Source organism: Tachypleus tridentatus, chromosome 8 (genome assembly GCF_004210375.1).
Source record: "Tachypleus tridentatus isolate NWPU-2018 chromosome 8, ASM421037v1, whole genome shotgun sequence".
In the NCBI taxonomy this organism is placed as follows: domain Eukaryota; kingdom Metazoa; phylum Arthropoda; class Merostomata; order Xiphosura; family Limulidae; genus Tachypleus; species Tachypleus tridentatus.
This window is the reverse complement of record NC_134832.1, coordinates 11,473,298-11,485,450: the sequence shown is the minus strand read 5'-3', so window position 1 is coordinate 11,485,450 and position 12,153 is coordinate 11,473,298. Positions and strand designations below refer to the sequence as shown.

The following is a 12,153-nucleotide window of genomic DNA, read 5'->3' as shown; positions in this document are numbered from 1 at the left end:
TCTCCTGTAAGTAGGTTTCATTATTAAATAATCTATTCTAGCTAAACTTACGGTGGTACTCCTTCAACATCAAAGTAGGCAAACGTCAGATGTATCCGTTCACTTGAGCGTCCATAGAAGAAGTAGTGACACTCTGTAGCTCGTGGATAAATTCCTGGATAATTTGGAGATGTAAAAGTGCCATTGGTGTGTTCTGTGCTGTTGAATATGAACCCACATACTACAGAAAGAGAAGGCGAGATGCTAATTATGTCTTTCAGTGGTAGTGTCAACAATGAGTATGCTGTAATCACTCCTAGGCGAAGGTTAGAGTCAAAGTTGAATCACTCTTTTTTTATTCAGCTGTTAACCACAAACGACCTAAAACAGTGATGGACCTTAGTAACAGAACTTTTTTACTGTAGGCGATTTTATTTAATAGTGAACTATTTTTATATTCTTAAGTGCCTTTAATCAGTGATGACGAGAAACCCACTTGTTGAGAAATTTATATGCAAAAACGGCTCGTTTGGGCTGAGAAAACACTTTACATAGAAGAGCGAACAACGTTTCGACCTTCTTCGGTCATCGTCAGGTTCACGAGAAGAAGAAGGTCGAAACGTTGTTCGCTCTTCTATGTAAAGTGTTTTCTCAGCCCAAACGAGCCGTTTTTTGCATATAAATTAAGTGCCTTTACATGTTTTCCAATGATTAATTAATATTGTTATTGCTCAATTTATATAGCTCTTACATGATATTTGTATTTTGTGTTTATAGCAAAGATACTGAGGTTAACTGCTATTATCCCTAATTTTGAAGTACGGACCAAAAGGATTTGGTTTGATTTGTTTTGAATTTCGCGCAAAGCTACCCGATGGCTATCTGCGATAGCCGTTTCTGTTTTAGCAGTGTAAGACTAAAGAGCTACTCTTTTACCAACGAATAGCGGTATTGACCGAACATTATAACGTTCCCACGGCTGAAAGGGCGAGCATGTTTGGCGCGACGGAAATCCGAACCATAGATCCTCGATTTACAAATGGAGTGCATTAACCACCTGGCCATGCAGGGCCAGGACCAGGAGGAAAACAACCAGTTAGCAGCACCCTACCGCTCATCATCCACGCCATGACTTTGATCATTACTTTTATAATTGTGTCATATAATAATTTATCCCTGACGAACCCATATTTTCTTATGTTATGTACTATAGAGTATCTTTGATTTATTATGTTACGTATGTTACGTATTCCTATTTTAAATAGCGAAATTTGTTTTTAACTGAGAAGTTAATTGAAACTCAGTGTGTATGAAATTTATGATATCTCTCAAAAAGATTGACAGTTTTCTTTAATAACGGTTGTTACAAATAATGGTTTATATACAAGAGTTTTACAAACTATACTTAGTATTCTACCTGGTCTAGAACTGAATATTTTATCGACGATCCAGGTCCACGACGAGCGAATTGATTTTGGGTTAATATTGTTATACTTCACTTGAACTAGCTAAATGTCAATTAATGGCTGGCATCACACCGGTTATAAACTGACTTTTTACCAACGAAGGTATTTAATGTCCTCGTAGAAATACTAACGTCTGAAATTAATTCACTGAAGTTGAACGATTTGTAATGTTCGAAATCTATAAATGTTCCTGGTCAAATTCTGTAGTTTTTCGATTAATAAGTGTTAATCACAATTATAGCTTTCCAGGCTTATAGTATATTGACTGTAGCTGACCAAAAATATTCTAGTACTGCTTGCTCTAGCTAGCTTTTACACTCATTAGGCAAGATTCTTGAAAATTCAATTGGTAACAATATTTGAAGATACACTAGTGCTTTTGTAAAACATATATTATTGATTATTACACTCGAGAATCTTCTATACATTTAGAGTTACAGGCGATACTTACGCAATAAACATTTAACAATATATGTTACGTACAATAAAGTGAAACAAACCTAAATATTAAATTAATGTATAACAATAAATCCATTACATAATGCACTCACAGATTCAAGTACGAGGAATGTTATGAGATCTCACGTATGCGACCAACGTGCAGGAATTCAGAGTTTTACAACCTACACTTTATTCCTACATGATCAGATAACCCAGGCCGACTTCCATCAAGGGTAGCTAGTTCCACTTCAGCTATATTACAAACGAGTATGGAAGAAAACTTTAGGAGTCACTCTCAACATGAAATTGTCCAGTCTTGTCTTTGTTCAGCCCGTCTCTCAGCAAGACAGCCATGAAAGACATTCCTCTTCACAATCAAGACGAGGAAGATGAGATTGAACTAGGCCAAAAAGCATTGTAACTGGACTGAAGCAGGAAAGAGCAAAGTTATCTTCTCAGACAAAACTAAGTTCAACCTGCACTGGTCTGATGGCAGCATTTTATACAACGTCAATGTGGAGAAGTGTTTCATCCCATCCAGCATATTTGAATGTTGTTGTGAAGTCTCCACAGTATATGTATAGCGAAATCCTAAATTCTTAGTTAAAGCTAAGTATTTGGCAATACTTCAGTAAAGTGCACATTTTAGGATGATTTTTCTCCATGCCACAAGGATAAAGAGATTAATACTATACATGAACTCTGTATACTAGACAAAAAATAGTGAAATTTCGACATCTTGTGTTTCTTTTCATTGATTCGAGTGAAGGACTATCTTTGAAGAGAGTGTATCAAGATACTAAACTGGCGAAGCAACAACTCAGATCTCAAACCTATCAAAAATTGTTAGAAGGTAATGGGTAACAAAATGTAAGAGAAGAACTCGAAATACACTTTCAAATTATAAAAAGCCCTACTCCGAGTATAACATAACTAACACACTCCTGCCAGTGGATTAGTAAAACAAAATTTATTTAGTCGTATGTGTTTAGGTCCTCTGGTAGATTCTTGTATAAAATCTGTGTCCCGCGCAGTCCGAGTATTGACGCTGGCTTTGTTGGCTGCCTACTCTTACCACCTTGTACATCTTATGCCACATGAATATCAAGCAGTTTTCAACGCCAAAGGAGCACATCCAAATATTAAGAAAATAAATAGATTCTGTGACAACTTTTTGTCAATTATATTAGTGGCATTATCTTTAAGTTTAGGCCTTTTTTATTTAAAGAACTTTTTTTCGATTTTGTTGATCATCTACTGTATTATGTTTGTCACGGTTGGTCTGTTAATAATGATACATATATGTTTATACGACTTAAATAGGAGTCAGCTTAAATCAAACAATATCCATAATCTTTTTACACTAAATCTTACACATCCATAATGCAAAATCTCATGAAAACTTACATAAACAAAGAAAATTGTAAAAAAATTATGCGATGCATTAATTCTTTCCAGCACTGTACATTCAACAAACACAAACAAACGACTCACATTTATTCAACTAAATTTTAATAAATCCGTCAACAGATTTTACTTAAAACATCCACATGCTGTACTTCGAAACACTATCGCGTTTTCTCTAAGAGTTATTTACAAGAAAATTTACATTTTATGAATATCATAAGACACGACATTTAAAAGTGAATTGCATAAATTACCGGATAACACCATATGTCGTGCCATCAGTTAATTAAGGCACCTGATGACCTTTTATTATGACACTATTATTATTGTTTTTTAGATTTTCTTACTTTCAATGTTTCACGGATATTTGAAGCTTTAACGTTATTTCGTTCAGCTAAGATTGTAGTTTTGTGACATAAAATTTTGTGTTGTATTGTTTGTAGGCGTTACGCTATTGCTGAATTTTCTATTTTATTATTTTTTATTTATCCTTTACAAGGTCTGTTCAAAAAATACGCGGACTGACGTCATAAAACAAAATGTACTTTATTTAGAAGTTACAGGTCTGGGACCCCTTCAAAGTACTCTCCTCCCCAACGCACACACTTATCCCAACGGTGTTTCCACTTGTTGAAACAGTCCTGGTACGCTTCTTTTGTAATGTCCTCCAGCTCCTTCGTCGCATTTGCCTTAATCTCGAGAATCGTCTCAAATCTTCTTCCTTTCAAGGGTCTTTTGAGTTTGGGGAACAAGAAAAAATCGCAAGGAGCAAGGTCAGGTGAGTAGGGGGGTGGGGAAGAACAGTGATCGAGTGTTTGGCCAAAAACTCACGAGTTCTGAGGCCTGAATTTCGCAGCAACGCGGTGCATCTTCAATGTTTCGGTCAAAATCTTGTAACAGGATCCAACTGATATCCCACACTCTTCAGCAAGCTCCCTGACAGTCAGACGTCGATTTGCCGGCACCAGGTTGTTGAGTTTGTCGACGTGTGGGTCGTCAGTTGACGTGGAAGGACGTCCAGGACGCTCATAATCTTCAATGGACTGTCGACCATCCTTAAAACGTTCATGCCACTTGAAACATGCCGTACGCTTCATAGCAACATCACCGTAAGCTGTGTTAAGCATAGCAAAAGTTTCAACCGCGTAGCTAATACACAAATGAAGATATCTGCAATCGGGAAATGGCGTCGTAATCAGCTGATCTGTGCGAACCTAGCGACACCAAGCGGATTCCCCTGGAACCAAGTGGAGCCGCGCAATTCAAACAGTCCGCGTAATTTTTGAACAGCCCTCGTATGTTCCTGTAATCAGCACTTTAAGTTCTTTGTAGTTTAACTGACATTCACATTTTATTCGATAAATCCCAGTCTTGTTTTATTCTATTTATTTTATCCTTGATATTCCCCAACATTACCCTTACGTTGTTCATAAGTTTAAATTCGGGACAAAAATTTTGTTGTTTCTTAAAAACATTAAATAAATGATTTATTAACCTTGAAATATATGCTATCTTTAAAGTATTTTAACTAGCATTAAACTAGTAATTGATTTATTGAATGTTATACAGTAAAACCTGTTTAAGCCGGAAAATGCATCGGGCGAAACCCTATACAAGCCGGAAATATCAACATTTTGAAGCATTATCTTAAGATTTCTCTTATCAAAGGCCCTCTAAATGGCAGAACCTGCATAATGCGGACGGAAAACTATATTTCACCTACCTCATCTATCAACAAGTAGCATTAGAACGTGAGTAAGGCGGAAAACATGATTTTGATTAAATATTAACTCTGTATTGTATTAATAATTTCTTTAAATATTAATAAATTCTTGTTTAATTAATAAATTCTTGTTTAATTAATAATATGTTTATATATTAATAAGTTCTCGGACATTTTGTTACAGTAAGTATTGGTTAAATATATTCTGTTCTTTTTTTCTGCCGTCATTATTCCGGATGCCGCTATTCGAAAAAACGATTGACTGTAATTTTGGTTGCATTTGCTGATGGAAAACTAGAGAAACCATGGGTAATAGGTAAACGTGAAAATCCGCGCTATTGTAAAAATTTAAGGAAGAATCAACTTCCTATGGAATGAAAAGCGAATAATAAAGCGTGGATGACAAGTGCTATTTTCGAGGAATTTTTGAACAAATTAAACAAAATAATGGAACAATAAAATAGGAATATTCTACTTTTCCTAGATAATGTAACTTGTCACCCAAAAGTTCAAGTTTCAAATGTTCGTTTAGTATTTCCATCTCCACATACAACATCAGTTCTATAGCCACTAGATAATAGAATTATACAGCGTATAAAATTGAAATACAGAAAATTGATGTTTCAGCATATTATTGCAAACATAGACGGCTGTAAGAGAGCATCTCAAATGACCATGAAAACGGACGTGTTAGATGCAATTGCATTTTAAAGTTATTTAATCAAATGCGTAAAAGATGAATGCGTAATAAAGTGCTTTCGAAACTGTGGATTTATTGTTGATAATGGCGGAGATTGCGGAGAAGTTGTTTGTTATGACGATTCAAGTGAAATTCAAGCTCTTATTGAGAAGATTCTTGCAAATGATTCTGTGAACGCGGAAAGTTTTGTGAACGTTGACAAGAATGTTTTAACAGAAAGTGATGAAATTGATTTAAAATCCATAATAGAATCGCAAGATGGTAACAGTGTGAGAGATGAACACAATGGAAAAGATAGTGAGGAAATAAAAATTCCTACCTCATCGCAAGTGTTAATTTATATTTACGCTATTAAATTGTATGCAAAAATGAAGGAGGAAAAATAACTTAATAAAAAGGCCGTAGAGTTGGCGTTCTCTTTTAACCGCATCAGAAACCACATTAAAAAAACGAAACAGTTAAAATTGGACACTTTCTTCAAATAAATTTGATTAAGATTTTATGTACTTATGTATATTTAGAATGTCTATTTTTGTTCTTATTCTAATAAATATAGCATAAACAGTATAATAACTTTATTCACAAACATCTTACTTCCCTCGTGTTAAGTGAGTATAACGTTTCGCTCAAAACTTATATATATAATTAAGGAAATGCATGTTCATTATGCCTGAAAAACTACTTAAGCCGGAAATTTCACTCGATCTCGTGCGATTCCGCCTTATACAGGTTTTACTCTGTTATATTTGATGCAAACCCCTTTTCAACCGCTATGTATTTAATTAGCGATAATAAATTTTCTTCCCTAGAACAAATTTTCAATACTCTGTATATATAAAATTAAGATTTTTCTTTTTCAAATTGCATAATGATTCTTAGTGTGGCAGCACGAAAACAGGGAAAAGTTATTTTATTTTGAATTTCGAGCAAAGCTACACAAGGAGTATCTGCTCTAGCCGTCCCTAATTTAGCAGTGTAAGACTAGAGAGAAGGCAGCTAGTCATCACCACCCATCACTAACTCTTGGGCTACTCTTATACCAACGAATTGCTGTGACTGTAATATTATAACGCCCTCACGGTTGAAAGGGCGAGCATGTTTGGTGCGACGGGGATTCGAAACCGCGACCCTCGGATTATGAGTTGAACGCCTTAACCCACCTGGCCATGCCGGGCCTGTAAAGTTATTTTCTAAACTGATGTTATTAAATTATCATTTATTATTTTTCACAAGTACATCTATGAAATGTAGAAGTCTATTATTTTGTTTGGTTTCTTACGTGAATTGAATGCTGCTGCTAAGAACATTTAGATTGATTAACACTATTTAAGGAAAGCAGGTTTAAAATTGAAGCCGAGAAAATGTGTACATGTGTATATACCAAGAGGATTTTGGGGTGTATATAGTAGAAAGAAATAGGTTGTCCACAGTTCCCTTGAAGACCATAACAGTCAAAGTTTAAACACAGTCTATGAATGAGGAAGAAGTTTCGAGTTATCTCACTTATTTTTTATCAAAAAATGTTGTGGACAACTTCTCCTCATTAGCAGTATTATAAACGAATACGACTAAGCTTTTCTGTCACAAAATTTTGCTCTAAATATACGTATTACTTATCATGAAATAATTTTTCATTTATTATGAATATAGATGTAATTAATGGTCATATTGGAAAATTGTCATTTCAGGTAGAAGATAGTGTGAAGCATATGGGTTTTGAAATCTTAATGTTGCTAAAAAGTATTTCTTAACAACTGAGAAAACACCAACTTTGTTAAACCTTCTGACACAAGCAGTATGAAAAGAAATTCACAATAAAAGTGAAAAATGTGTCATTAAAGTGACTGTAGACACAGAAACTATTGCTGAACATTAAACAGTATTGAAGGGTATAACTTCAAACTCCAATACTGTCTTCGAAGCAGTATTGCAATGCTAAAGTAATTGTATTTCATCTCTCGAAAACCCATGAGTCCTTGGAACATAATGGTTGTACAAATCTCTGTAACATCTGTGAAAATAGAACTAGAAGAAGTAGAAACGTCACTAGCAGATGAGAGCTTTAATTAACATGAAGAAATGTTTAAAAGAAAATACTGTGAAACCATAACTGTTTTAAACAATGATTTTTGTGGAAAAAATAAGTGTGTTACCCGTAGGTGTACAATGGAAACACGCAATACAAAGTAGTACCTGAATGTTTATGATCAATTAGAAGTGCAGAATAGGATGCTATCATCTACATGGACGCAGAATATTACCTGTGATGCAAATACTGTACTGTATTGCTACGCAGATAAAGAATTTGCTGTGACAGACTACTTACAGAAACTTAATCAATATACATAAGTCATCACTGTCAATTATATTATCAGATGGTCGAAAGTTATGAATACTGCAGATGTGATTTTAGGTAAAATACTGACTGAGATATAGATGAGTTACTTTGTTAATCGGCAAAAGATACATATTAGACACACATCACTTTTAAAAGCTTGTTGTTTAATGGGTTTTGTGATGCACTGGGAGCAGGGGCGTAAATTTTTTACACCCGATGAGGGGAATAATTTTTGCAGCCACTTATGTGGACTGTTCATTTTGCAAATTGGTAATCTCTGATTACATGAACCTGAAAGCTGTAAACATGCAGTCACAGAGTAATTTTGTTGCCACGATACTTGCATTTACACTTAGGCCTGATACTTACGAACTATCGATTAGATCGAAAAGCTTAGAAGCACGCCTATATTAAAGATGTACATTTCGGCTACTGGAAAAGCCTACATCTAGGCCTAATTATATAATTCGATTGGTAAGAACACGAGAATCACAAGAACAAACACACAGTTTGTAGGCCTGTGATGCAATAAAACAATTCAACAGACCAAAATGAAGTGGGGATGTATCCCTATCCCTCCAGGATCTACGCTCCTGACTGGGAGTCGTGAAGATGCAGAAAGTACCTCATCGTACTCAGTCACACTATCTGGTCAAGAAAATTATTTACGTGTTTGTATCTCTACAGATGATAAACTAGAAAGACCAAGTTCTCTCCTTGAGAGCATATAGAGCAACGTAGCAGTAACGAATTGGCCAGTCATCAAATATGATTCTAATTAGAGAATAACTAACAGTTGTGAAGTATTGGCACTATCATTGCAAAGCCAAGTTTGTGTGCTAGACAACAGCTTGGTCTTCCATACATGAAATGAAAATTAGTATGCTAAATAAAGACCCTAGAGAACTAATGATAACTTCTGCTTGGTGAAGTAAAAGTTTCTGGAATAATCATCCTCATAAAGCATTGTAAGAAGATCATCTATAATTCAATAATCTTACCTCTACCATCACGTATAGCTCCAGTCAAAACTTTGGGAAACCTCTAGACGTACATAAACAAAATGAGTATGCGTGTATATATATATATATTTAAATAAAATTAATTCTGATAGAGTTAAGTAAACATTAAACACTAGTATATATATATATATATATTAAAGGTGTGTTCATAAAGCGAAACGATACGAGTATTGTGATGATGAGAAACCCACTTGAAGTAAAAATATATCTCAGGACGGCTGGTATAGGTGTTAACACTTTTACCAAAATAAAGCAGAGAACAACATTTTGGCCTTCTTTGTCAGTTGCAAACTCTTTCTTTGTTAATCTGAAGATGCCCTAAGAAGGTCGAGACGTTGTTCTCTGCTGTCCTTTGGTAAAAGTATTAACACCCATACCAGCCGTCTTGAGATACAAGTATCTTATTGTAAAGCCGTGATACGATTATCGATACATCATCCATTACGATATGATTTAAGCACCTAAAAATCTAGTAAAATATGTGTGCTAAATATTAATGGTTCAATTCAAAAATATAATTATTGAGTACTACATGTTGTATTCATTTATTTTATCAAAAACATTACATTTAAAGTAACGTAACAATAGCAATAACGTAACGTAGCAAAAAGTAGGCAAATTATTAACTTTTTATTTTACTTCTTTTGTCAACTGCCATATAGTTGATAAAACTTGAGGATTTGAAAAAGCATTGTAAAGTATGAAGTACTTAAAAAAGACAATATTAGTAACAGTGATAATAAATTACAAACAAAACTGTCTAACTTTGTAACAACCATCGGTAAAACGATTGTTTTCTATGTTGTATCACGGCGTCAATGTCTAGATATGTATCGTGTCGGCTGCTATGATGAAATACGCATCTATAATACATGTGTGTGTGTTTTTCTTCTTATAGACTCGACAATTTATGTTGCTGCTTAACGTATGACCTTTGCTATCATATTTACTTCTGCGCATGTGTATATTAACTTTTGTTTTAATTGTACTCAGTTTTATGTCAAGTTTATTTATTCTAAACTGTAAGAGTTTATAGATGGGGATAAATACTGAATTTTGAGTGTTGCACGACTGTGAGTGGATCTGTCTCCTCTCTATTAAGACGTTACCGCGTGAGCTGCAAACCAAATTTCCTGTAAGAAAACTCCTCCCTAAACATGGAATGCCACATTTAGAAAAGATTTGGTCACTAACTAAAGAGAGGCAATAGTATATTGTCATACCTTAACTGATGCGTTTCTGAAGAGTTTGTTGTTTTGCTTTTAATATATTGAATGCGTCTGTGTGTTGTGTAGCTTTATGCTAAACAAAAGGGAGCATATTACAAATGGTTTAGCTCGGTTTTAAAAAATAAATAATTTCGATATGTTCATTATGGAACAATAAATCGCATAAACGTTTACTTTTAGAAAACCTACTGACAGTCTTAAATGTTTATCTACTGGTGATTCGGAATTGGTGTAGATGAAACTATTTTCTTTAACATATTTTATGATTGTCTTATGGTACTGCATATAAAAGCTAAAATTACGTCTTTAATTGTTCGCTTATGGTAAGAACATTATTATCAAAAATATTTTTTATGTTTTATTGTTATGGCTTATCACTTAGTTTCATGAATCGTCATTTTAAGTTGTGATAAATCTTTACTTATTAAATAATTTAAACAATAATGTGTGGTAAACAAAATTTAGGGTAAGGAAATGAAAATGTTTCATTTCACTTCTGTGTTTGGCGCTTTTAAATTAGAGAATACTACGGAGTTGTATCATCTTCAAAACTAACGCAACTTTATTATTTGGGTAATGATTATAAAACATCTCAGTGGTATTTTGGTGCATATAGCAGCTGATTCGACATTTATAAACATAGGGCTACTAGACAACCTTCATAATTAACGGAACTTTACGATTTGGATGAAAGTTATAAAACATCTGAAAGTTTAACAGCTTAGATGGCTCAGAAACATGTAATATGTAATTTCAATAAATTGTTCAGAGGTTATAGAGATTTCTTTATATTTAATTAACAAAAGCAATTAATACTAATGTATATTTCTTATCTACAGAGATTTTTTGCCTGTTTTGCTTCTAAAGTGCGAGAAAATATTTGTGAAAACTAGACATTGTCCGTTTAATAATATTACTTTTCGGTGCGCCGCCCACTTGCAGCAACGGTTGTGTTAAAGTACCATCGACAAAATAGTGTAGGAAGCTAATTTTAATATACAGTTACTTCATCGACACATGCAACTTCACTATTATCTTTGTTTAAGTCGTTTTGGTATTTAACATTTTGGAATGAGTTCTGCTTTCTTCAGACTTCGGTTTGGTCCACTTTGTCCACACTTAAAAATTTTCAACCTAAGGAAACTGCTTTGCCTTCTCGTACCATTTTTCTGTATTCACGTCATATTCTTATATAAATAAGCAACAATTAACGAACAATAATAAATCTCATAAAAAAATTCAACAATTATGATACAATCGCACGGAATTAAAGCGCTTTTATCCAAATAAATGGCTCCAGTTTCCATCAGTTCTAAGCAAAATGACTTACATTCAATGGTACTCTTAAGTTTTCTTTTTTCTTACCTTTTCAATAATCAACAGACATAAAGGGTTTTCAAATAAAGAACCCGAGTCATCAAACAGAATACCTTAAACATTTGGCACCTCTCATGATGACCATAACTCGGAATCTGATATACTTGCTCCATTCGAATACTGCCCAAAATTACCGTTGTTCAGTTATTCTATATCAGTATTTCTTTATATTTTATATTAGTTACCTCTATGTAGAATCGGTATTTTAAACGTCATCTTACTTTGGCTCGTATTTTTTTCACGATTTCTTTTACCACTTAATTTATACTTTGCAGCACTGACATGTTTTGAGTCTGCTACTTTTTATCTTGTTTTATTACAGAATAAATCTGTACGTTGATTATCAATATTATTATATAGTTATATTTCATTTTTCAAATTTTTTCTTACCTGGTGTACGATTATTTTAATTTCAACCAGATATTTAATGTTCTACTTGTACCACTTAGTGTGATTCATTTTTGTGGGGTG

The 12,153-nt window shown here is 33.9% G+C and overlaps 1 protein-coding gene across 2 annotated transcripts in view; it reads right to left on the bottom strand.

The window, feature by feature from the left end:
- The window catches only part of LOC143258522 (suppressor of lurcher protein 1-like), a 78,155-nt gene that overhangs the window by 23,316 nt on the left and 42,686 nt on the right, over positions 1-12,153 (bottom strand). For both annotated transcript variants that reach the window (XM_076517618.1, XM_076517619.1), the window contains exon 5: positions 52-220. In XM_076517618.1, coding sequence (XP_076373733.1) covers positions 52-220 — 169 coding nt within the window. The remainder of the gene's footprint in view (positions 1-51; positions 221-12,153) is intronic.